This window comes from Centruroides vittatus, unplaced genomic scaffold (assembly GCF_030686945.1).
Source record: "Centruroides vittatus isolate TY-2023 unplaced genomic scaffold, ASM3068694v2 scaffold_1015, whole genome shotgun sequence".
Classification (NCBI taxonomy): Eukaryota; Metazoa; Arthropoda; class Arachnida; order Scorpiones; family Buthidae; genus Centruroides; species Centruroides vittatus.
Window position 1 is genome coordinate 4,735,338 of NW_027122666.1, and position 27,935 is coordinate 4,763,272.

Below are 27,935 nucleotides of genomic sequence, written 5' to 3' on the forward strand. Positions count from 1 at the left end.
ATGTAATTGAAATTGCCAACTCCATCAAAACTTTGAGATGCTGAATTTTAGATGAATTAAATGCAGGTTTTCTTAAAATTTTAGGTACCATAAACTGTTTTAAGATCATTAAATTTATTACACGAAAAAGAAGAAGAACGAGTTGAAATAAGGGGGTGAAAGATAATTGGATAAACCAATCGAAGATGCACTCTAGACTCGTTAAAAATCTTTTTAAAAAGGTGTTAAAATTTTTATTTCTGTATCAGAACGACTAGGAGGCCTTCTGATTGGATTCCATTGGACTAAATTAAAGTAACACGAACAGGTAAGAAATTGTCACTCGCTCGGGGTGTCAATCGGGCCTCTTAACTGTCAGAAAGGGTAGAAGAGAGTAAATGCTTGCTGTAAACTGATAATTTCGGTCATAAAGTAAGTGCGAACTGTCCTCCATTATCTATCCATCAGTTTAATAGTTTCCGTTTGTCTTTTAGAGATGGGAAAACTCTTAAAAGGATCTGCCGCTCATGATTGAAAAGATCGTTCCGCACTACATCCAAGGTGTGGCTCTTAGGTAATAACATAATAACGTTCGAGTGCTGGCAACCTTCAAATAATCCCGAATCGAGTTTTAAGAGCTGCAGTTTACATAAATTATTAGATTTCTTAAGGATAAAAAGGCAAATTTTCTTCACTAAATCCTTTAAAGTGCTCTATATCTTATCGAATTTTTAAATTTCAACCCATAATAAGGGTCGGTTAGCTTTGAATATGTACGAAATTTATACAGTCCTAAGCACGAACTTAGTGCTTTGTACCGAAGTTAAGTGGCTTCTAAATGGTACAAATAATAAAAATTGTTTAGAATACTTCATTATATAAGTCGACTTTTCTAAATTTAGATAATAAATTATCACCAGATGTTGAATAAAAGTAGAAAGAAGAGAGCCAGAAGTGAATTTTTTTTATCTTTCTTCAATCGCATCAGCAGCAGCAACCGTACAAAAGAAGCAACTTTAATAAAAGTTATGGAACTGAAGAGATAATTAGTTCCGCCATTTCTTTCATACATATAAAAGAAATTTGAATATCGTTGTTTTGAATTTTCTAGATCAATTTTGAGGTCTTTCAGCACGCAAATGAGTTTTATATAAAAGAAAATAGGTGTAAAAAATTATATATATTTTTAAATTCAATTTAAAAGAATTGGCCAAATAATATGAAGCAATTGGACTAGTTAGAGTTTAAAAGAGTTATTTTTTTCAATTTAAAAATATCCCGGGGGCTCCGAAATAAAATAAGAAAAGAAAATAAGATCAAATTGAATAATTTTACAGCATTTTATCGCGAGGAAGCATTTTATTAAAAGATATTTTTATTTGTAAATATATCTAACATAAATTTTTCCAGTTAAATAAGAAGCTAAGTGGAAGGAACAGTCGAGATGATCATAATTGAAAGTGTCCCGCAGGTAAATATTTATTACGAAAGGAGTGAGATAAATTGAAGAGAAAGAATGATGATGTTGTTCAACCAACCTTCATCTTTCAGCCTGCAGCCAAGCAATAAAACCATCTAAGTGTTCCCGAGTAGAAAAGAGGGTTCTTCGTAGCTGTTGAAATTTTTACATCGTTGAAGAGAAAAGATTGCCCGATGCTCCTCGTCCACATTTTCTTGTTGTTGTTGTTGTTGTTGCTGCTGTTGTAAATACGGAATTTCATTCGTTTTAATTAAGTAGATCGCCTTTATACGAGACACTCAAAATAGTTTCTAAGATAAATGATTTGACGTGTGTTTTTAAGATTTTTATAAGAAAAATTAAATTGAATTTTATCAGTTATGCAAATCGCTTTATTATTCATGACGTTGTGCTCTATTCGTTTCTATCCGTTACATTTGACATAATAACTTATATTATATATTGCATTATCATGTTAAATATAACACATGAGTACACTATAATAGCCTATATCATTTGCATACAAATTACTACGTAAAATGTAAAATGTCATCGTATTATAATATATTATGACAAATTATCCATATCAGATACATTTTTTCAGTTACTATACACAGTTCTATACATTATTATGTTATTATAATACGGGTAGTAACGTATTTTTTGGAGTAATATTACGTAACAATAACGTACTAAGCTTAATCATATTACGTGACACATACAGTATATAGGTGTATTATGTCAAATTAAACATAGCCGTACAACCTTACACTATATATTATGGATTTTTAATCATTCAATATTGAATATTATTATATTACAATGACTGGCAATTATATTGAACTACTGTAATATAATATAGAATTTCTAAATTCGATATTATAATTACATATAAACGAACATAATGATGTATTGTACCCTCAATTAGTGTAACATTATATGTTAATATTAAATGTGTTGTAAGGGATAAAATGTAAACTTTTGTACACTTATATTTTTAACAAACTATTTAATTTACGTAAACTACTTAAATTGATTTTTTACATTGAATAATCGAAAATATAAAGGTTCTAGACATGTTAATTTAATAAATTTACGAAAGAAACGTTAAAGCAAAGTAAATGACATACAAATAATAGATTCAGTCAAGTTTTTTCATGAAGAAATAATGAGATTTTTCTAAAGAGTTTCAAGAAATAATTACGGCATTACAATAAGAAATAATTGTCAAAAGCACACGTTTTCTAGACGTTTGAAAAGAGAAGAGACCAATCTCTCATTTGGCATCAGAAGAGCCACCTCGCCACCCCCGTGATCGTAAAGCCATTGTCACGTGGCTTAACCACACACCCAGCTATGAATTATTGCGGCAGTCACATGCCTAGTTCTGTGCACTGGCTGACAAATAGCAACATTTAGAGGTCATTTCACATCCCCCAGATAAACTTATGATCGACTGGCACCATTAATGGCGTAGAGGTTTTAGATTTATTATTAATTTTTTTTAAATTTTAACACCGTAAACAAACAAACGACACTACAAAAATGTAATTAAGAGAAAGAAAATGGGAGATAGAAAAATGCAAAAAATTCTTACACGAACGAAACGCGTGCGAAATAAACCCAATTTTAGATGTTCGTGAGGTAGCATAATTATTAAAATTACAAAAATTTTCCATTTTCATCAGCATATTTTAAATTTTTTTTTATATATAGTGGAGCAATCCTATGGGCGTTACAGCATCAAAAGTAGAAACGGTAATTTACCTGGCGAGGATGAAGTTAAAAGGTTAGCATCACCCTCTACATCCGGGTTACCAATTATGAGGTCCACCCAAGCATCAGCAACGAGTTATTTCGAGCAAGTCCAATTTCCTTGTTTGTTTTTCGTCGGCTGATACAGAAGAGAAAGGTTGGGATTGATTATTCTTTACATGACAGCTTAATGATAGAAAATGAAAGGTAAAGAAGCAGAAGAGTCGAGCCCTTATCTTGCTCGCATCTATCACGTATTACAATATGCTCTAAGTGGATAATGTCTTAAAAGTTACTAGCTTTATGCTGATGAATTAGAAGAAACGAAAGGTCTGTATGCAAATGGCAATTCGAGAGTTGAATTGCAAATATAAATGAAGTAAGAAAGGGGAAGAAAAAAAAAGTGTAATAGAGTCAGAAGAATTTTGGGGTTAACTCCTACTCTACGCCATATGGATCCCTTCATCTGCGGTATAATTATGCACCTCGATTATAATACGAGGTTAACATGTGGGACTAGATTGATTAAGGGTGGTTTGCTATTTTTTATAACAATTTAAGGGACGAAACACCCTACGAGGAGAGTCTCGACTCGAGCAAGACGAGCCAATATTCGTGAAGTAATTTTTAAAAATAATTTTAAAAAATACAATGCATTCTTCTCTCTTAAAAATCACGCGAGAAAAATATATCCAGACGGAGCCTCAAATATTTTTAATTAAAAAATAAAAAATAAAAGTTGTTAGAGTCGTTAGAGCCGTGAAGCTCCCGCAAAGCACCTTAATAGATTACAAATTATCCATTAATTTCTTTCAAAAATTAAACTTGTAGATGACTTATACTTAAAAATCATTAATAAACAGGATCGAAACTATTTCCAATCAATTTTAAATGGAAGAGAAAGTTGTAAGTGTAATGAAAGAGGCCCTTTACAAAGATTAATGAGTGCCAAACATCGTAGGAAGCCTACCGTATGAGGCCAGATTGTAGGAACGAGCGAAGAAACAAAAAAACTAAAAAAATAAACAGGAGGATCGAGCCGAAAATTCGTAGCTGAAGCTCGTTAATGTGATCTACTTCATTAAATACAAACATGCCAAGTATGGTTTGTAGCCCAAAGGCTATACTAGATGCAGTCCGTCACGTCCCTGATTAATTTGTAACCCTGCCCTTTTTTATCTCTGAATTGATAGCCATCTGATCGACGTCCCCCTTGTTAACTTTATGAAGTCAGAAGGGAAAAAGGTTTTGTTTTTGTAGAAAGATATCCATTGATTTATAGATTTTAAAGTGGTCTGTAATTAGCTTTAATAAAGCCTTCTATTAAAGCTCCTACCTCAAATTCGAAAGTGTGTCTTTAATGAAAGGGTTGCTTTTCGGGTGACATTTTGGTATAGTTAATTATTAAAGGACTGAATTAAGGGAAAGCTTTTATAAAGCTAAAATTATGAAAAACTTTAATAGGATCTGTAATGATAAAAATTTTATATTATAGGGGTTTAACGTTACAAATACATTTTAAAGTGATAATTACCAACATTTATATTAACAGCTTTACTGAGATGCTATCTTTTTATAGAGATAAATGCACGCCTTTTATAAAGTGGCAATTATAAAACACTGTATTAGGATCTGTAAAATTTATCCTAACCTTTTATAAAGATAAATTAAGATGTTATACTTTAGTAAAGGTTAGAAAAGATTCTATAAGGTGGGAATTGTTAGCAGCTATATCAAGAAAGTTTATTTTGGTAGGTTTATGCTACAGATGCTGTGTTATAACGAAGGGTATGACGACAACTAAAAAATACGTCATCCTTTCTAACTGTTAATTTATAAAAGTATAGTCGAACCTGCAATTAACGGACACCTCTAAACAGCAGTAATTTTTTTCAGGAACTTCTTTTCTTTTGAACAAAAATGCATACAAAATAACTCTATTTTTATGTTCTCTTGAGTGTCCGTTGTTTACAGGTTTCACTGTATGTATAATAAACAATTAATAAGAAAATTATTTAAAAATTTACTATGAAAATCTATTTATTTTCCTAATTTACTACGCATTTTTAAATCAATACATTAAAAAAAGAAAAAGATAGAAGAGATAAAAAAAATGTTAGATTAAAAATAATAATAATAAATTACAGAAATAATTATGATGGATACGTACTAAAAATCTACAGCATAGATAATTTCTAAACCGTAAAGAATCACGAAAAATTAATTACAGAGTTAAAATATTGAAACGACAATTTTGAAGAGTTAAATTAGGTATATAGCGTGTACTTTATTTTTTTTTTAAAAAAAGCTAAAAATTAGCAATAAAATTTTTTAATAAAATGCAGAAATTAATTGCTCTCTTCTTTCTCCCACATGCAACATGGCCAAGATGAAATTACAGCTTACAGTATTTATTAAAACGAAGTAATCGAGATTGGCAATTGTGCACCTGAAGAACTCTCAAGGCTGAGAATGTCTAAGTTATAGGAGAGACGTGGATAGAATGAAATTTCACTCTTTTGTTTTTTTAATAACAAACATATCAATATCAGACAATCAATTATCATCATAAGAAGCACGGCCGCTTTATCATTCTTTTTATTCTGTCAAAATGTCTGCGTATCTTCTTCTTCTTCTTTGCTGCATATTTTTTTCCTCCTGTTTTCCCCCTCCTCAACCCGTAAAACGTAAACACAAAAGCAGATAAGTTACAGCAGGCTAAATACTTTAGTCGATGGCAGCGTTAAAAATATCTACTTTCTTAATAAAAATATTTAAATAATAAATAATTTTTCCTTATTAATAATTCTTAAAGTCGCTAATTTTGTAGTAAATTGTATTTTACTTAGATGTAAATTGTTAATTTATTCGTTCTTCTGTTTAAAAATCGTCGTGAAAAATTCTTTTTTGATGTATTCTTGAGTTATTTAGAAAGTTTATAAATAATTTATTTAAATTAAATCGTGTAAAATGGCGAGAAATGTATAGAAAAGTATGCATATAATGTTCTTTATACGCTATTTATAATTAGTCAAACCTGCGATGGACGGACACTTACCGAACATTAAAAAATTGATCGTTCTTCGGATGTGGTCGTTATTTGGAGGTTATTTAATATGCATTTTCATAAAGAAACGTTCCCGAAAAAAAAATGGCCGCAGTTTACAGGTGGTCGTTATTGGGGATTCGACTGTACAGTATAGACCTATAATATTATTTTAAATTTGTGTATACGAGTAGTTTAATGTAATATTTAGAAAATAAAATAATTATGAAAAGAATTCACTGTATAAACGTTCAGCTTAAGTATAAAATAAAAAAAAATCAATTTTTTTTATCCTCGTGTTTGTCTTCAAAACAATGATAAAATGTTTCATGTATTTTTTATATGGCAAACATTTTTTTTCTTCTATTATGAAATAAATTTTAATGCCCACCAGTGGCCGAATGAATGAAACTATTGAACACTGACAGTCGCGGGTTCGCATCCGACCAAAGGGCAGTTTTCCGGGTTTTCCTCACGTGTCTAACACCTAAATGGGAACCAGTTTCCCATAAAAAGTCCTCCCGGGAGGCATTTTCCTTGGCAGATCATTAAACCAAACTGAAATAGATTTTATAATTTGTTTTGCATTAAAAAGCTGATAACGGACACCTCTAAACACAGGCCACATTTTTCAGGAACGTTTCTTTTTGAAATATATACAGAATAACCTCCGAACAACGGACATTTTTTATGTTCCCGTCAGTGGCCGTTGTTTGGAGGTTCTGCTTTATAAATAAACTTTACTTTTTTTTAAATGTATTCAAAAATAATAATTTTTCATTCGAAAGTTTCTTCGAAGTTTGCTTTAAAGCAGATTTATATCAGTAATTTAAATCTTTTATTACACAATCTGAAGTAAAATCAATTGAAGACAGACAGACATTTAGACAGGCACTAAAATAAAACGCATTACTATGATTGAAATCCTTTTTAATAAATTGTTAATTTATATATTTTTCTACTTTAATTTAATTTATACTTTGCTTCAAAATAAATGATTTTTAAACGATACGTTCCATGCGACGCGACGCGTCATCGCGTAGCGCTTCAACTTCTTCTATTTCTAACCTCTTCATCGATTTTTAAAAAAAATTAAGAAATTTTTAAGTTTTTTATTTCGGAATAAAATATCCTATAATATTTTTCTTATATTGAATGACATGTTTTGTTGGATTTCGACGCGTCGCGACTAATTAGTTGACGCGGCGGCGCGACGCGTAGCTCGAATTCTTCAAGATAAAGTGGTCCTGTAGGCACCACTTCATTCGGGCCCTAAAATTTAGTCTTTCATGATACGAAAGACTGAATATAAATTAAAATTCCCTTTAATATGTGGCGAAAAATCTGTATTTTACATGTTTTATGTCTTCCGGAGAGGCGCAGGAGCTGATTTGTGATTGGCATGGCCCCCTTATCTCATCTCTTTAAAACTTTTCATTAATTAATACCACAGTCTCAAAATTAATTGTTAAATAATTTTAAATTGGAAGAAGAGAATATAAATTTTAAAACCCATTTAATTAACAGTATTTTATTACGACAGTTTTCAAGATGTAAGCGTGACAGACAGACATTAACTATTTTAATGACAATAAACAGATACCTTAGTATATTTATATGAATATATTAAAATAACATAATGCATATTTTTTTAGAAATTATAGGGTTATTATTGACCAGAATGATTAATTTTTGTATCATTTATTCTTCTTTTTTTCGGTTAAATTTATGGTAGAATAATTATAAGTTTTAATATGAAAATCACGGATAATTTAAGATAATGCGTTAAAAGTAAGAAGAATTAATTTGCGGCCATTTTTATAAACCGTGAAGTACCCAAAAAATATTTAGAATATCCGTGACCCGTTATCGTGACCAGACACTCGAGCAGAACGTAATCTTCAACACATTATGCTTCACGTCACGACTATACAGGGTTCAACATTCCTTTTTTTTTTTTTAAACTAAGGCAATTTAATAGAAATTTCTCCGTATACAAAGAGTTACAACTCTTCTTAATTTCTCATATATTTATATTTGAATTTATAGCGTGAAAGACAGGTTACTTTTCTTTTTTTTATCTTCTGGTAAACAAGATTCGTGGGAAGTCGATCCAGAACTTGTTAAAGATATTCTCTTACCTCGTAGCATAGTTCCCAAGCGAATATAACCAACAGGAAGATATTAATTTTGAAGTTGAACAGTTGTTTCCCTCTGCTGATCAAATTTTAACGAATGCAAAACGGGGAAAAAAAAAGAAAAATGTCTGGAGTTCTGCCGCCTTCATTAGATTTAACTGTTTGCTTCATCTGTTATATATTATTCACGTATAGCTATAAATATTTACAGCTTTTCCTTGTTAGAAGTTCTGTTTATTACGCTTTTACTCCAATTTATAAGGTATTAACTATTTAAGGATTGTTGAAATTGTATTATAATATCATCTACGTAAAGCTCGTTAATAAAATGATAAACGAAGAATCGTGTCATCATTCTTGTTGCCATAATCAAATGAATATGATCTAGTGTTTGTTACGTGAAACTATGTTTAAATTAATGTAGGAAATACGTACGATGATTTCAAAATATGTCAATGAATATATTATGTAATGTATTATCAGAGGGATCGTGTCTTAACTTTTAAAAATTGCTATATTAAAAGCCCTTGGCTTATGAGGACACTTTGGTTAAGGAAGTCAGAGGGGGTTAATTTATTCGGAATTTAATAAAGAATAAAAGCACAACTACCAATTTTTTATTTGTTAACCTTTCCTCTTTCTCTACTGATTTTTTTTTGTTCATGCTTTCTACAGATTTGGAGGTAAATTAACCCTATTCCCCCACTCCAAGTTTTAAGCTTTTATCTACATTTCGAGTGAGTATAACAGCGAATTATTCCTTAAAACTTAAATCATTCGCTATTAAATCTGATTTTTCTATCGGAATAATATGTTATAAAAGCAATTTATTAAGGCAATGCAATGATCCACTCCATTAATACGAAAGTGAAATTTTTATTAATGAATACATATCAGTAAACCGAATTCTGATCTAATTAGCTATAGAAGATTTTATGTTACTAGCAAAGGGCATAAAGAAGGAATAATCATGATCAAAGATCCATTTATGACGTTATATCGTAGGAGACTCATAAACATGATGCAGAGGTTGGCACTTTCCTTGACGCGATGTAAACACCGCATCACGTGCAGCAATCACGGAAAGGCATTATTGTCCGAAATGCAATTATCACGACTCGAAGGTGACAAATTCGTCTAGTTAAGGTCACATGCGAGCGTAGCGTGGACGCTACAGTTCTGTAAATGGTGAAATAATTTTATTTATGACTAATGAGAACATATATCTCCCCGAGGAACCAAAACTAAATTTAGAAATTGTTTGTCAAGTAGCACGATTCTGTCCTCACCTTCTCCTACCATGGAATATTTTACAGATTTTTACTGGAAATTACTAAATCACCAGGTTTTTTTACATGCCAACAAATATTTTAAATGCAAAATATGGATATTTTTTTTTCTAACTGGGCTCCTAAATGTGCCAAGTCGAAAGAATTCAATCTATTTAGATCGATATGCTTCATAAGAAATTTAAAGTCTATATATTTTACTTTAATGCAAAGACTGCAATTTTTCTTGGTTGTTTTTTCTTTGCCCGTTATGTCACGTAATCTCACGTTTTTAAATTTGGGAATACGTGATGTAATTTTGTCCAAGGCTCATTTATCCTTATCATCTCGATAAGTATAGAGCTTTTACAGTCCGGGAGGCAAGAAATACATAAAAAAAAAGTCAATATCGTGTACACGATAGCCGATATATTAATATTTGGGATGAAGTAAAAGCATTTAAAGTTATTGAAAGTTATTAAAAATACATAAGAGAAGTTTCGAGTTAAGCAGGTTTACATATTTAATTAATAATGATGACATAACTAACAGTAATTTATTATTTTATGAAACAAGTTAAATATGAATGAAATGGCCTCCTTTCATAACTAAGTTTGCTAATTTTCTATACAATAATTAGTTCATTTGCAATGTTTATTTTATAAATGACAATAATGTAGCATAATGATTGTGTCTGTAGAAAAATATTTATATAATATTCATTTTAAAATGTGCGATTTTCGCCATATTGAGCAAAATTTAAGATACTTTCACAGCAGTTTTTAGTAGTTTGTATGCAATATTTTAAAAGTAATTTATTTGCAGTGTCGTCGAAAGTGTGTACGGGGCCCTAAGATAGAGAGAGCCTCTTTCCCCCTTTTTTAATAAATGAAATAGTAGAATATTTTTTTATTAATAAAAAGCAGTCTTACGAATATAAAATTAACATTAATTTATGGGGGTTTGAATCACTACAGACACCTTAGTTTTTTCTGGAACTAGGGAAAAATCTCCAGCTTCCCCTCTCGACATCTCTAAGTTTTTGGATAAAGTCATTTTTCTAGTTCATTATTACATTAGCGCCTTATCCTATGGGCAAAAAGGGACATTGCCTGGGGCCTTCACTAACAGGGAGTCCGGAATCAATCCTTTAAAAAACAATATTCCACCAAAATTCCTCCGAAGACAAATGTCTGAAGTCAACACTATACATGGGCTCTTTAATTTAAGTTCGCCTGGGCCCCACGAAGGTATAAGGCACTACTGATCCTTTAATAAAGTTTTCAGTATTATTTTACATTTTTATTTATAAAATTAATTGTAAAATAATTAAAATACATCAGAAATTTTTTAGTCTTCGTTTGATTTTTATTCGCCCAAGAACATAAAAAACAAATAGATTCTACGCAAAATACTTAAACGTGCAAACTTATATCCATTTTCTTTAGCAAACCACCGTAACGACGAGGGTTGAGATATGTATTGAACCAATGTTACATTGCACTTTACTTGTAAACACCCAAAATTTTTGGAGGCATTCAATGCATTAGCGATGCTATCAACGAAAGAGAAGTAATGATATCATCTAAAGAGAAATGTAAAAGAAAAGTTGAGTGGATAAGAAGAGCATTGGGACGCACAACTTAGGCATAGATGTCAACCACTCCTTTCATTTCTCTGCCAGACAATTATGGTGAAAGCATTACAATTGGATTAGCGAGGAGAAAGTAGCAGGGCCAACAACAATTACGGGACAACGTCGACGCTGGGTCAATGGACATTTAGTTAAATATCCGAGAGCACATGTTGGCAAGTGCAACAATTACTTTTGTTTAGTGGCTATGCAGACCGCAAATTGTAAAGTCGATACTTCAGGGCGACAAACAATAAATTTTGGTCTAAATTGTGCATTAAGGAATAATATACAATAAATTATAACTATGTTAGAATGAAGATCACGAAGCGTACAGATAATTACTTAAACAGATTTTTGCAATTTAAATAGGAAATGAATTTGTAAAATTACTGAAAATATATATAAAAGAGTAAATTTGCCCGAAACGGATCAATAAATATATGTTTCTAGGGTCATAAATTAGTTGAAATTTTAATTTAAAATCTTAAAAAACTGCATTAGATAAGAGCCGATGATCATATCTGATAAGCTTTGTAGATAATGCACAATAAAAATCTGGCACATTTTTATTAATGATAAAGTTAAGCTCACTGCGAATCTATTAATAGTTCTACTACCCTATTGAGCTTACCGGATTCGGCAGTTAAAGGGCTTCTTGCACATAAAGCTGGTAAGAGAGATCATAAAAGTGCAGGAGAATAATTTATGGAATCATCAAAATTATAATTAATCTAGAAAAATCTCGATATTAAATTTTTAAAATAAATAAGAAAGGGAGAAAAAATAAATTAAACTTAATTTAAATTCTTAAAGATAGTTGCAGAGAATTGAATGAAATTTGTAAAACGTTGGATGAAATTTGCAAACAGAAATTTGCATATAAAAATATACAATATTAGTCTATTTCGATTCGGATTTAAGTCCAATCGATCGTTTTGCTACGTCAAAAACTTTGTTCCAAGTTCCTTCACGTTTACGTCATCTGTCAAGTTTGCCCATTTCTTCCCTCTTTGAGGAAATTCCTCCTCAAAATAAGTAGAAAAAAAGGTGTAGATAAAAATTTTAAACATCTTAATTAGTCGACAGACGAGTTATTATGTGCTGAGCTACAATAGAAGCATCTTAACGATTTCTTTTTTTTCCCTAAAGAAAAAAAAATATACCTTTCCTGTATTTATATATGTAGATAAGAAGCGAAACTTTCTACATAAACGTGTGACGTATAAAGTAATGCAATTCGCCAGGTTACTGCATTAAAATATGCAAAGTAAGTCGAGCCAACTCGCCCAAACTTCAGAAGTACGTCACAATCGTGCATCCCCCATAACAAAGTGAGTTGCGATTCTTTATATAACTGCACGTTCGATACGCAAAATGTAAAGCATTGCATAAGGTCATGCCAGGGGGAAAAAATATACTGGAAATTAAAGTATTTGATCAAAACGTCAAGATAAAGTGATCCCGTACAACAAAGGTTAATTTGCTTCATTCTACGACGACTTGATTTCCCAGAGGAGGTGCAAATCTACTTCTGTGTAGGGGTATGCTCCATCCGTCGTCCTGAAGGTGCACACTACTTGTTGTTACGAGATAACAAAACTTATCGCGTGTTTTTAAATAAAGAAATTATTCAAAAGCTCAAACACAATGGACTTATCCGCATCACAGAAGCAGAATAAGAAGATAAAAGACTGTACTTACCTCTCTTGTCTTGTCTCAATCTATGGGAGATGCACAACGGACAAAGAAGTAATAAAATCACCGTTAGTGGCAGCTTTATCTCGAAAAGCATTCTTATTCAGATGAGATAATTTAATAATGTTTTAACGTTACGATAAAGCTGGATTTTCTCCTATTACTAGGCATGAATTACGCATTATTGACAAATGCACATTGCAGTTGCATATCTCCTATCTACCCACTTCTAAGCCAGGTTAGGTAGTTGGTGACTGTCTATTGGCTAAGACGTTTCTGTCCGTGACAAATGAATGTCTTTCTTTCTCATGCACATCAACTGTTTACTTACTAATACGTCATAACTTTAAGCTCTCTCCATTGGCCAGAGATAACAACAAACTTTTTTTCTGTGCATTTTTTTCTTCTTTCTTTTCCATCCTAGTTTACGCACTGAATGACTACGTCTCCGGTTACGTCACACTTGGAAAGTTTTAGTCCCGTGTTAAGCTAGCTCATACTTTGAGAGTATTGTTCTAAGTTACGAGTATAAAGAAATTGAAGTAGAATGTAAGCATGTGGTTAAAATGATACAATATGTTTCCCTTATAACTTTCTGGGTGGACTTTTATAGCAATGGAAAGTTATTTATAGTAAGGATTTTAAATATCTTACACTATTTTCTGTGCGTGTTCTCACATATTATTCAATCTGCTCTAAAAAACCACTTATCTGGGTTTATTACTTCCTATGTCTCACTTTAAATAATTCATGTTTCTTTTTTCTGGCTGCTTAAATCGAATTTAAAGATTAAATTGCATCTTATAAAATCTCTAAGTTAATTTTTATAAACTTCACTGTAAAAGAAAGATTTAGAAAAGAGTTCAAAAATCCAAGTTTTGTCCACTTTGTGGTCTCACAATACTCCCATATGATAGGGGATTAATGTTGAGTCATCTGACAATGAGGTCGCGTGTAGGACCCGCAGGACACTCGACATTCTAATTGTCACCTGGCTGTTACGTCATTACAGCTTTGTTATTCCGCTTTCTCGCTATAACGGTTAACAAGCGCTTTTCTTATTGAAAATATGCGGTTCCATAATGAGCCACCTTGTTATCACGCATCCGTTTGTCTGTAGGAAATAACGGTATAAATTATTATTGCTGTAGTAGCGTTTTAATAACTATATTCTTTCATTGTTAAGTTTATCAATAAAAGCAATATTTAAAATATTTACTATTATAATGACATTAATGTTTGTGCTTAAAATCGAAATGATTTAACAGAAAGGGAAATCTTTCTGTAATACTATAAATCTTTTATATCAATTATTAAAGAGAATGTGTGCTTTAATGCGAGGAATTTATATAGCAATAAACTTTATAAAATAATAAAGTCAATCCTGTGAACAATGGACATTGAAAGGTCGTTGTTTTGAGGTTGTTTTCTATGCATTTCTACAAAAATAAAAATAAAATATTCCTGAAAAAATGGCGGATGTTTAGAGGGAGGTGTTAGAAGGTGTCCATTATTGGAGATTTGATTGTATTTAATTACATTATATGCAATAATAAGACGTGATATTGTAACGCTATCTTTAACATAATCTATAAAATATTATATCAGAACATACTCCTATATAATCCTATATAACCTAACATAAACCTGTATAAACTAGAATTTGATTTTCAAAATAATAATCTTTAAATATAGATTATTTATAGTAGTTTTGCATGAATAGATAAGTTGTTCTGAATATAAGTATACAAGTATTTAATTTAAAGAGATTTATAATAAAAAATAAATAAAATTGTTTAGTTTTAAAGCACAACTCGTATATCTTATGATGAAAATTGCACATTATACTTCAAGAAATTGGGCAAAAAATGTGTAGAAGTAAGAATTAAAAAATGCTTTATAAGTTAAATTATAAAGATTATAAGAGTTTAATTTTATATATATATATATATAGAAGCGCGAATTATATTTAAAGAAAAGTCGACACATTAAGGATAACGCATACGATATTATAGCCATTTAAAAAATGTACACCAAAGAAACTTTCAGTCGAAAAAATTTATATAATAATTCAAATTCTGCGGCGATTAATGCCTGGTTTTATGGAAAATCAATAAGAGAAATGCAAATACATTTCCCCCTCTTAAAAAAAAAACAAAGCTGTACTTTTAAATCACGTTCAGTCTCGGTTGCATAAACATGGCGTGGTTCCATCTGTCGACATTTTACGAAACTAAACCTCTCTCAGAGCAACAGAGATATAAGTTATCCAATCTTTCTCTTCAACAAGTGATGTATGTTTAAAATACGTCATCCCCAGATCAAATGCAATTTTACTGTAGAATAGAATTTTTTCACAATAATTCGATCCTTGGATGTTCTGACTGAAACTGTTTTTATTCCGAGCTCCGTGCACCGAGCCACCGCCGCTACCACCATCACCTTTTACCTTTTTTTCCCTTTTTTCTAACGTCTACACTCCTGCAGAAAGCTTTTGAATTTCATATTTTTCCAATACCGTCGGTAAAACCTGAGAAACTTTTTTAGTTTGTTTCCCCTTTGAGGTTTTCGCTTTGAGTACTTTTCGACCGCATTTTATACAAAATCTAAGTCGAAAACACTTTATAAAGTATATATATATAAGAAAACAGAATTATTTTGTGGATTAATAAAGTTTAAAAACTGTTATTTATTTATTTATTTAAAAAAGTAATATAGGCTAAGTAGATTTAAATATACTCTTCAATGACATCATTCTTAAAAAAGATAGCAATGAATTAATTTTTATTTTAGATATTTAAAAATTTAATAATTTTAATTCAATTTTCATTGAAAATTCTTCAAATTTATTTATAAATGATGTCATTTCTGTGCACGGTAAAAGTAAATTTTTCTGTACCGTAAAATGCAAATGTACTCATAAATGACGTCATTATTGAGGAAAATTATTAATAACGACGTTATTGTCGAGTTTAAAAAATTTAATCATTTACAATCTTATTTTTTTAAATTTAATTTTCGTGTATTAACAGGAGTTTTTATGCCAAAACAGCTTAAACCATTTTTTTCAAAAATTTCTTTAGTTTTCTTGAAGCTTATTTTATAATCTATAAATGAAATTAAGTCGAAAGAAGCTTAACAGATGGATACCCACTTTATATCATGAGTTGATCATACGGGTTAAAAAAATAGGATTAAAAGAATCAACTTACACTTGCCAAAGTTCTATTTCCTTTAATTTCATTCCGCTTCGTGGAGTGTAAAGTAGGAGTGAATGGGAATGCGTCCAAAAAAACCCTATACAAATATAACGAAAACAAATGTGTAACCCACCCAAACACTTGTCAAGAAGAGGAGTCGCCCTTAAAAAAGATAAATGGATTTCTCTCTTTAAAATTTAATCACGACAAACTTTTCTAGTTAAAACTACAAATATCTAAACTGGAGACTGTTTAAATAGCAATTTACTTTGTCTATAACCGCAGATTAATGAGAAAGGCTCCAAACACCACCATTAACGGGCCATTTCCCCGAATTGTAGTCACGTGACATTTCCGTGTTCGTTTTCGTCGGCAGTCAATAGGTTAATCACGTGTCAGAAACGAGCAAGAAGAAAAAGCTGCGCTCATCAATCTTAATATCTAAGAGAGTCCACTACATTATTTATAGGGCCAACGAACTCGAAGACAGATTGATGCCTCCTTCTTCCGCGACATCTTCACTTAAGAGGTTTCCAAAAATCGGCATTGTGTCTTTAAATAACTATTTTTTATCAATGACTCTTCGGATCGTTTCCTTCTTCCACAATGCCCAAGTTGAATATGAATGAATACAAAAGAATTATTAAATAAAGGAGAAAATGGAATTTTATTCACAACAGAAATACGCTTCTTTTCCCGTTAGTTAACTTTAACAAAATTCTGAATTTCCTACAAATCATTCTTTCTATCAATCTTAAGAAAGATGCTTATTCAAAATGTAGACGTAATTTATAATTGTTAGAGTTAAATTTATCATTTTAAATAATGATTTGTATTATTTTATTAATTAATTGCTTTATTTAACTACATGTTACTAATGTATGAGTATACAAAACAATATTTACGTTACAGTACATGCTCCTGAAATTAGGCAGATTTGCATTTAGTCAGATCGATGTATGATACACTTATATATATTATATCCGGTTGCTTTGGAGTAATATATGCTTTTATAATAATATGATATTATTATTGAGCTCGATCAATGCGACGTTAAGAGATGACATTAAACTGGAATCCAAGAGGTCAAAAGGTTCAAATTTAACTAAATGAGGAAACTCTAGAACTCATGGCGCACCTAAAGCGAGTTAGTTATCAGTACATATTCTGTATATCATTTTACTTTAGATAAGCTATTTTCTCCTAATTTATCTAGAATTTTAAGATTTACACAGCTTCTTGATCGTTTAATAAGTTTTACATATTATTTTAATGTAAGTTTTATAAATTCATCAATAAATATATATTTATTTATGTAATGCACATCCATTGATCATCTCAGATATTTCACTACTTAGAATTTTCTAACTTTAACTCTTATATTTTATAATATATATTACTTAAAACAACTTATTAAACAAACAGAGCATTGTTTAGAGGCAGAAACATTATCAAAAGCAACATCTTTACCCGAACAAAAAAAAACTCAAATATTTAAGAATTAAAAAATATATAACATAGAACAGTATAAACGACACACGATCTGTGTAAGAGGACTAAAACTGTGCTCGATCTTGATACGCTTGACAGACAGGACGTCTTCCTACTTTCTTTGTTCTTGTTCACGTTTTACTTGGACTCGAAACCGGATATTTTATTTCTCCTTTTCGACTTAAACCTAATTATGTGCTCTTATCAGTTGGCGGAGAGTCAAAGACAAGCAATCTCTGAGCCACTGGATTCTGGAAGGAACGATAAGAAATGGAGTAAAGCAAAGCATGTGGGAAATGGGGTGCGACCTTGGTCGAGGACAGTGCTATCGATAGAGACAGCGATAACGAGGAACGTCTATCCCCCTGGAGCCAACAAAGTGACACACAATGTGTCCACATGGGAAAGAATATTCCCTACTTTTGAAATTTGATCGTCGAAATGTGTTTTTGAAGAAATTCACCAATTCGATTTACTTGCAAAATCATCTTTATCAAATTTATAGATATGGTGTATTGTGTAAGAGTGCAGATGTTGGCTGTTAAATTTTTCTCTTTACGGAAAATAACGATTCTCTTATCTAAATTTGGTATTAACACGTGAAGTGTTAAGCGGCTCTTTAAACTTTTCCATTTTGTATTTTAAGTGTTACACACTTTTCTTAAACAAAAGGGGAAAGAATGTGTAAATACGATCTTTGTTTTTCTGGGAGAAAAGAATATTCATAGATTCCATAACAAATTTTTTATGCTAACTCAAAAGGCATCCCTCTCGCTCTCACTTTACAATTGTTACTTCATCGCAGCTTTTCTTAAGGTGTGTTCCCTACGGGCCTCAAAGAATCTCATTTCCATAACTTTAATATTGATTGAGGGCGTAAAGGTTTTTCGGGTCATACGAGATTATCCAAATTTGGTGAGAATACTTTCGTTATTTTACTTTTTAAGCACGAATATCGCATATAATCTTCATATTGACCCACATTCAGAATTGTGAAACGTCTCTATTGCTAGGTTACTACGTCTAAAAATTATTTATTTTATATTTTAAAATATTTTTTAAAAAATATCAACAAAATATTTTTGGCTCAGTAAAATCAATTGTGTTTTCTATTTTTTTTCTTTATCTATTATTATTATTTTTTTCGTATTGGCTATAGAATTCTACACGTTTTTAAAGTAAAAATACAGTCCACAAAGGTGCTTTTATTAGAAAAAAGGCCCACTAAACCTGTGGCAAACAATGTCTCTGTGACAAATCCTGTCCATTCATAGGATAATTACATAAAGATTGAACCAGATAAGAGGGTATAACTATGAATAGATGTATTTAAAACCGCTCGCCATTCTAAAACGCTGAGATGAAACGATAGAAACTAAATATTTAGATAAATCGATAATTCACATTTTTGCTCAGGAAAAAAAATTATAATTATATCCAATAAACGCAGACAAATTGTACAAATGTGCCCAAATAAATAAATAAATAACAGAAGTTAATTTTTGTCTCGCTGCGAAGATTACGTTTCACCAAGAAAAACTATTGTAGCAATGCAACAGTGGGTATCACTAATAGTCACAATTGAAATTAATGGAAGTTCTATTAGAGAAAAGTGGGTCACGCTATTAAATCCTAAATACCAAGATTTAATAAAAACGTGGAATTTAGGATTTAATGACAATTTATTTGAGACTCGCTTCCTTTATTGATGCCATTTGTGGATAGGTTTACTTGTTCTTTCTTTTTCTTTCTTTTTGCAGTAAACAGCATCATCTAAAAGCTTTCCGTACAAAACGATCATTTTTATTATTAATACCCCCGACTGTTGCTAGTAGGATAATTACTAAAAAGAAGTTTAGTCCCAGAATAATGGAAATAAAGCAAAATATTGAGCATTTATAGCCAATTAAAAGTTTAAAAATGAATTTAATCGTTGTCAGTTTTATAAAAGTAAATGCGGGAGATATGCCAAATTTTGCAGTTATTTATAGAAAATATTGTAGGGGGCGCTACATTTTTATATTTTGTAAGAGATGGCGCTAGAGAAATTAATGTTTGAAGCGCCTCCTACAAAAATATTCTGACTGTTAACTGAAATGTTCGAGGTTTTGAACAAAATAATTTTAAAAAGTGATTAATTATTTAATAAAAGAGCTAAGCGTATTCAAGGGACATTACAATACGTTTATTCATAAATTTATTATTATTATTATTATTTTGTTGATAAATTTACAGACACGCACGTATAAAAAATGTATTTCAGAAAAGAAAAAGTACTTTTATTTTTATATTTCATTTATTTATTTTTAATTTTTGGATAAAGAATGTACGTTCCTTTTGTGATTTTCTTAATAAATTTAAAAAATTGAGTGTTATTTGAGTATAAATTGAATATATAATTTTCTTATTAAAAATAAAATATTTACAAATTATACTTTATTATATAAAAATTTAAGCGACTTCTTAAACATTTATTTCTGGTTATTCTGTATGAAAAACTTTTCTTATATTTTATCGAATTTTTTCTCCGATTCATTTTTTCAAGAATGATTTTTTTTCTATATATAATTGTGGCGGACATTATACCACAAAAGTAGTCTATCGAACCGTTCTATAAGCTTACTTACTCCTATAGGAATATTGAACTCGACCCAATCGATGTCAAGCCAACTTATTCGAGTCGAAACGAGCCAATTAGCCAATGCAGCACAGACTGTAATTACCGAGAAATTAATTGGCATTCGAAACATCAAACAATCGGACGGGCCATCCGTCCATATCACGCGTCACTACTTAACCATATTCCGACGTATTTACACCTCTTTTTAACCGCGAATGGAGGAAAATCGGCAATTAAACACCCGGGATTAGCGTCGGTATGTTTTATGGGGGGAGAAAGTGGCATCTCCTTTATGTATATGGGATGCAATTATTGTAATAGTGCCATTTATTTTCCTTATTATGCACATGTTTATTCTAGTTATTTCTAATTAACTAGCTCGTTAAAGTTTAGATAACTTCGACCGGTTCTGTTTCTGCCTAATTAATAACTCATCTGCTTTTAACTAAATTGCCATAACGTCTTTATATTACTAATCATCCCTAGGAGAACCTCCGCTGCGTGACCAAATTTCCTTTTATAATATTCTTCTATTTTTTTATTTTGAGTTTTTAACACGAGACAGAGTTAGAAGAGGCAAGAAATAATTCCTCTTTATTGAAAATTCTTTACATAGTACGAATTTAATCTGTTCAGACATAAATAACATGTGCAGGACGATGGAAACTGAACGTTATTAACTACATTCATTTCTTGAATTCGGTTATTTAAATAGTTTACTAACTTCTTGTATTTAACTTCTCCAGATGATAGAATATATCGTTTTGCTTCTTGAGCACAATCCCAATATCCGTTTTGATAATTGATCCAAGCTGGAAAAAATAATAATTTCATCACTTAAAATATATATTAAGCTGTAGAAATATAGATTTTTTTTTCTATTTTCAATATACGAAATATATAAAATTACATAATTGTGAAACGAGTTGGATTATTAAGCCATATATGGGAACATGAATGAATATCTGTAATCTGTTCGACATTAATATGGTTTCTGTTGGTGATCGCAATATTAAAATACATGAAAGTTATAAAGTTTCATCGTAAAGTTCAATATACGATTATAAGAATAGATTTATATGTAGTTTAGAAGTATGAGGTTATTAAGGTTATTAAAAGGGCCCTGTCAGGACACTTACTTAATAGCTGGATGATTAAGGCGTCACATATTGATACCTAAGATGAGATCCAGGATCGAATCCGGGCGAGAAACCCCAGGAATTTTCCAAGTGGTGGTTTCTCTGGGATACATCGGGATATCGACTTTCACCCATTGTGGGTCTGCCTAATCTACAATGCGTATGATTAAAAAGCCCTCTTAGTGCTCTCAGGGCAGAGAGAGGAGGGAGGGAGAAAACACGTTTAAAGAATAATTTCTTCTTTATGAAGCTATTTTACTAGCGTGATGATGAACACTTAAACTGCATTGTACTTTAATGATCTATAAAACTAAATAAAACACAACAGGTAATTTCTAAAATATGAATCTTATCTTTGTTTTTGTTAGATCTTAAACTAGATCTAGCAAAGACCCTAGATCTAGGACTTAAATTCCACTACATAAGAGCTAATTTAATCATCATTTTCTAAAGAAGCTACTATCACTCGTAGCATTGTGCTTATGAAACGAAAAAATACAATTTTATAAATGCAATTTTTAATATAATAATTTTCATTTTTCGCTATTATATTATATTAGACACAATAGCTAAATTTCCTCAAAATGTTCTTTCAAAATAACACCAAGAAATAAAACTTTAAAATATTATTTTTTTTAGAGCTTTGAACTTTAGAAGAATTGCCGAAAATATTTTTAAAAATTGTCTAACAAAATAAAAAAGTTTTCAGCAATATTGATAAAATATTATAACCTGGCAATAACCTGGCGCATACGTCTGACTTGTGAGAAATTTTCGAAAATTTCAAGCTGCGAAGAAACACTGAAAATGTTTTCGAAAAAACAAATTAAAAATTCAATATTTTTCCTAACTTTTAACCTCTTTTAAATTTAATATTTGTATTATTATTATTATTATTTTTTTTTTTTTAAACTTAGGAAATGTAAGAATAATCTACAAGAAGTAGACTATCGAAATTTTCTATTTTCAGAAAACTTCTCAAATGAAAAAATTCTTCTAATTAAACGTTAACGATTTTAGAATAAAAACGAACGAATTCCACCCTTATGTTCTAAATATTTTTAGGAAAACAAAACTGGAATTAGATAAACATATAACATTACATTAGGATTATTACGAGATGCACCATTGCCCAATATGGTACATAATCAATGTCAATTTTGCCCATTAGAGATGGGTCTGACCCTCAAAGGAGTCATGAAAGATAGGAAACGAAGCTTCGATCGAATTAATCATGAATTATGACGAGATTCTGAATCAGCTTTCATCTCTATTCAGTTGAAACCTCAGGGTTATAGAAGCCAGCAAAGATTTGTGTAGATTGCTTTAAACTACATCATAAAAAGATTTGGGCATGTTTACTACCTTCTCTAAATAATATTTTAAAATTTTTATTATAAATAAAACTGTATCCGAATTTAAAATTGATTCCCTGCCAAAATCTATCTACATTTATTTTATTTTAATAAAATAATATATATTCTATACCGACTTTTTGAAGAAGGTTTCAGTCAGTTAAGCAGCAAAAAAGCCTGTTAAATAATTTTTTCTCTCTACTGAGATCCGCTCTATTATTAGGATTTGTTAGAAAAAACTAATATATTTTATTATCTGATTTAATTATCAGTGAATAAATCTAAATCGTCATAAGTTAAAAATTATCTGGAAAATAAAATTTGAAAAATCGATGACAATTCAGCCAAACCTCCGAACAACGGCCACTAACGTAAACATAAAAAATTGGCCGTTGTTCGGAGGCCATTTTGTTTGTATTTGTAAAAGAAACGTTCCTGAAAAAGTGGCCACAGTTTAGAAGTGATCGTTATTAGGAGGTGGCCTTAGAGATTCGATGATACAGTGGCGCGCGCGTTATAGATTCATGGGGTCACAGAAAAATTTAAATTAGGGGGCCCCGTGTACAGTGTTGACTTCAAACATCTTTGTTCGAGAAATCCCCCGGTATCCTCGTTCGTTTTTTAACACTACCTCTGTGCTGTGCCGGTGAATCCTGTGCCTGCACCACACCGGCCTTCTAGGGTCCCCAGATATGGCCGAAATTTAAATTTCGATATTCTTAATACAGTAATGAATTTTTTAAAAAAATAATTTGGGCTCCCTGTTGATGGGATTGCCTTTTTTATCCATAGGATAATGCACCACTGCGATAATAGAGATTATTTTCTAATTGAAAATATCAGAACTTGTACTATACGTGCTCAATTAACTGTTCTGGGTTTAATTTTGATTTCTATGAAGATGAATATAGTCGATTAACTGAAGATTTTGTTTCATAAATGCTTGAAGAATCTGATTTTTTAAAGAATATATCGATTGCTGGTTCGATTATTTTCATTTAAAATACACTAGAACTTTCAATTCGATTTATGTAAAGTTCGTACGAGTAATTGCTTTAAAATTCTTCCATTTTTAGTCCTACACACACACCCACACTAAAGTATCACTAAATTTTAAAATAAAATAGCGTAATAAATGCTATTGTTCTTGTTGAACACTATTTCTGAACTTGTTTGAACCTGGATCGTAGCTTTGTAAGTTATCTTCTCATCAAATTTTACTACTAAAACCGAAAAGCCTTCTGAAATTTCTTCAGTTATTTAACCGTTTTTTTTTTTATTTTCATGAATAAGGAAAAATTCGAAAATTACTCGGTATAAAACGTTTTACCCGAGACAGTAAATCGTATTTAAAATGGAGCAGTAAAGCTACCATGGGAGCCATTAAAAAATAAAGATAGCATAAATACTATTAGGATAACAATGGATAGTAAAATATGAAAAATGATACCTGGAGAACGTATCAAGTGCAGCCTTCGAACATATTCAACGGTAACTTGCAAGAGACCAGCTTTATCCATATACATCTGAAAAAGAAGAAGAAGGAAGGAAAAAAAAAAGCATTAAGAAGACGATTTGTCGTCTTTTCCTCTATAGAAATAACGATCTTTCTCTCTGATACAGCTACGTTACTTTTCCTATTCCGACTTCCGCCACTGAAAGGTTCGGAAATGACGTCGGATCGGATTTCGTGAAGCAGAGATTGCTTCCGTTCCGATGGGTGGGAAAACACACTAATGTGCAACAACTGAAGTTTTAGGAAGTCAACTAACGAACTACTAAGTAAAACAATATCGTAAAAACACACGAAATCTTTTGTTCCCGACATTAAAAAATGTTATAGAGTAAATAAAATATCTTTATTGCTAGAATTTCATTCCGGAATTTGCATACATTATAGCTAAAGTTTGTATACGCTCTTATCAATTTTACTTCTAGAACCGGGTAATAGTATCATATATTAGATTTGTACAGTGTTTGTAAGGCTTGCTGAGTTTGTTCAGTCGACTATGTCAGTTGGGGAATAGAAATAAACTACTTATTGTATTAAATTCAATATGTTAACTTCTATTCTTCCAACCTTATGCAGTTCTTCAGTGAAGTATCACATAAAAAAATAAAATAAAAAATAAAAGAGAAATTTTATATTGTATGTCTGCTTTTTTAAAATTAAATAAACTTTTTAAACTCTTTTTTAAAAAATAATGTTTAATCAATAGTTAGAATAATATTTGCATAATGATGTAAAGTAATTTTTACATGTCAACTACAAATTTACACTGTTTGAATAATAAATTGATTGCTGTAATAAAAAACTAAAAAATTATTATAGATTGAAACTGATAAGGTTAAAACTGCAAAGGTTGAAAGACAAAATTATTAATTTATTATTGTAAATGTCACTTTAATAATGTCTGCCATTAGAATAAGCTAAATCCAGTATTTTTTAAAAATCTATATCTGTAATATTCTAAGGCAGTTATAATGATAATAATACAGACATTTAACAGAAGGTACTGTACTGAAGAAGATAAATAATTACAGTGGCGCGTTATAGCTTCATGGGGCCCAAGCGAATTTGAGTTAGGGGGCCCCACGTACAGTGTTGATTTCAGACATTTTTCTTAGGGGATGTTTTGCGGGAAATATTTTTTTTAATATATATATAAGATTGGTTTGGTGTCTTTTGTCGAAGGGAACCCCATGCAATTGTCCATAGGATAACGCGCCATTGAATAATTAATAAGATTAAAGGTTTTTATTTTGAGCTACCTCACGGGTACTGAATATTAAAACCTTAAATTATATTTTTATAAAAATTTAAACAAATAATCTGTATAAATTTTCATATTTATAAAAGATTTATAATAATAATAATAATAATAATAATAATAATATTTAAATTTATTTTTATTTTATACAAACAAAGCATGAGAGTATGGAGAAGGGGACTTGACTAGTTTTAAATTTGTGATCCCAATCTTTCCGAAAGTCTTAAAAGTGTATGAATAAATCAAGAAAACAGATTTTTTCATGACATTTTTGCATTAAACATTAAATTTTAGGGCTCCTCTATGTCATGCACCTCTTAAACATGCTATCGAGAGGGGTCTTTGAAAGTTTTCACGGACCCATAGTGGTTCCTGGTTCCTGGTTCCTACCCTTATAAATTAAGGTTATTTTTACTAACAAAAATTAAATTATTTTACGTATTTCATTTGTTCGAGAGAAATAAAATGACAGAAGGGGCTCTCTCTTCTCTCGGGCCTCAAACAAGCCTTCGACGGGCATTTATAACATTAAGAAATTTTGTATTTAAAAATTGTCCAAAATATTAAGATTACATACTTTTGCACTATTATGTTAAGAATTTATATTTAAATTTAATGTTTTAAATACCATAAATTAATAATATAACGTTATAGAAGTGTATAAATTATATTTAAACTACAATCTCACAAGTAAATCGTAATTTAAATGTTAATATTTTATTTTGTTAATATTAAATGAGCATAAAATTTAAAATCTAGCAAGGAATGATGAAGTAATATATTATATTGATTATATATTTTAAGTTATATAAAATTCATTATTTATTATAGCAAAGTTGAAGATAAAAGCCCAATAATGATTTGATGACGCTAAATTATCTCTTCAATTTTTACAACGAGAACAAGTTCAAAAACGACGTCAAACTGACGTAAAAGTATGCCAAACAAGCCTCAAATCTTTCTCGAATGCCATCTGGCGACTTGTACACAAAATAATTTCGATATTTTATTTATTATAAAAAGAATTAATTTTTTAATTAAAAAACTAAAATTCCTATACAATATTAAATATTTTAAGTCAAAATTTAATTACTTAACAAAATTACTAATATAACTTAAACGATTTAAGTAATTTTAATAAAAAATTGATCAATCTTACCTGAACCTCCCCTTTAGGGTATGGAAGTGGCACTAAGTCGATTAACTGTTCTAAAATTTGATTGATTTTATCTCTTCTTTTCTTTTCGACTAGAGCCTAATTAAAAAGTAAATTCTTTTAAAATAATTGAAACATTATCGAGAATTCAGTTTTACGAAATTCTACTCACTTTTCTCTTTCGACTTTTGCCCATTTTATGATCTTCATGCTTGGTACCAAACGTGAACACAGTTTATATACAGGGATATACAGCGACGTGACGTCACTATTAAAGCAACACCGGGGTGGGCGGTCCGATTCCCATATCGAGTAAGTGGGGACACGTGTAAGCGTGTGATTTCGAGCACAACACTCCGAATCTGTTTGATGTGTCAAATTTGCAGACCTGTTGACTGTTTGATGGTTGCACGATAGGCTTTTATGGGATTACGCGCTTGATTCACTTCGTTTATATGCGTACGAAATGCGCCTAGAGCAGTGTTGTTGCACGTCCTACCATAAATTAACACGTTTCTTTATCGGCATATTTAAATTTTCAAGCTTTTTTTTCCTTACAGATTAACACATTTAGAGTATTTGCAAAACTGTCAAAAAAGTAAGAGAGTTTAACTTCATTCACAATACTTAGTCTACGTGTAGAAGATAATCAATTCTTTGTTATACGCGAGTTAAATATTAAAAATTTCCGAGATAAAAATAGAAAAATTACTAACCTAAGTTGCCGCTAAAATAAATTTTTAAACCTCAATTTTTATAATTTAAGAAATTTAAATTATTAAATTTGACATTATAAGCAATTGTTCCTTCCCCCCAGCTAAACCGCCATTTGCCACTTTATTATAGCGTATATGGGAACAAAGTCAGACAGTTTTTCCATCTGCCGTTGGGGAGAAGGAAGTAAGGAAAAAAAAAAGTGATCGAGATTGTGGCGTGAGGAGGAACACGCGACATGTCACGTGTTACGCTGCCAGTCACGCTTTGCCTCTAACTTTGTCGTTTTGTTGAAGGAAATGGGATTTCTCTGTCGTCGCTCAGATAGATGGGCCACCACTTGGATCCACGTGACTCTGATTTGCTACGGAAAGACTTTTTTCTTCTTCTCATCGACTAGCAGATGTTATCTTCATCTAAATTTTTTTTTAATGCGCACGCGCTTTCCAAGATGGCTTCTAACAGATGTCGATGACTTTAGCTGGATGTTTATTTTTTCTTATCAATATCAAA

At 30.7% G+C, this 27,935-nt stretch overlaps 2 protein-coding genes across 4 annotated transcripts in view; both read right to left on the reverse strand.

Moving 5' to 3' along the window:
* The window catches only part of LOC136986306 (netrin receptor UNC5C-like), a 109,559-nt gene extending 96,337 nt beyond the window's left edge, over positions 1–13,222 (reverse strand). For 2 of the 3 annotated variants that reach the window (XM_067283803.1, XM_067283801.1), the window contains exon 1: positions 12,983–13,222. In XM_067283803.1, coding sequence (XP_067139904.1) covers positions 12,983–13,073 — 91 coding nt within the window. In that variant the 5' untranslated portion in view covers positions 13,074–13,222. The remainder of the gene's footprint in view (positions 1–12,982) is intronic. The other variant, XM_067283804.1, reaches the window with a different exon arrangement.
* Positions 13,223–20,865: 7,643 nt separating this feature from the next.
* LOC136986221 (hairy/enhancer-of-split related with YRPW motif protein 1-like) lies at positions 20,866–27,276 on the reverse strand. Its single transcript, XM_067283712.1, has 4 exons — positions 26,881–27,276; positions 26,712–26,807; positions 24,232–24,307; positions 20,866–21,099 (listed from the first exon to the last, which is right to left on the reverse strand). Exons 1-4 carry the CDS (start codon positions 26,902–26,904, stop codon positions 20,882–20,884), a joined length of 414 nt encoding a protein of 137 aa, XP_067139813.1. The 5' UTR covers positions 26,905–27,276; the 3' UTR covers positions 20,866–20,881.
* Positions 27,277–27,935: the final 659 nt, after the last annotated feature.

What these genes read in the sequence shown, in the direction of transcription:
- LOC136986221 (XM_067283712.1), bottom strand. Translation starts at nt 26,904, where the DNA reads ATGGGCAAAAGTCGAAAGAGAAAA. An exon ending in GCAAAAGTCGAAAGAGAAAA is followed by an intron (nt 26,808 to 26,880) that starts GTGAGTAGAATT and finishes CTTTTTAATTAG; the next exon opens with GCTCTAGTCGAAAAGAAAAG. An exon ending in ACCCTAAAGGGGAGGTTCAG is followed by an intron (nt 24,308 to 26,711) that starts GTAAGATTGATC and finishes CTTCTTTTTCAG; the next exon opens with ATGTATATGGATAAAGCTGG.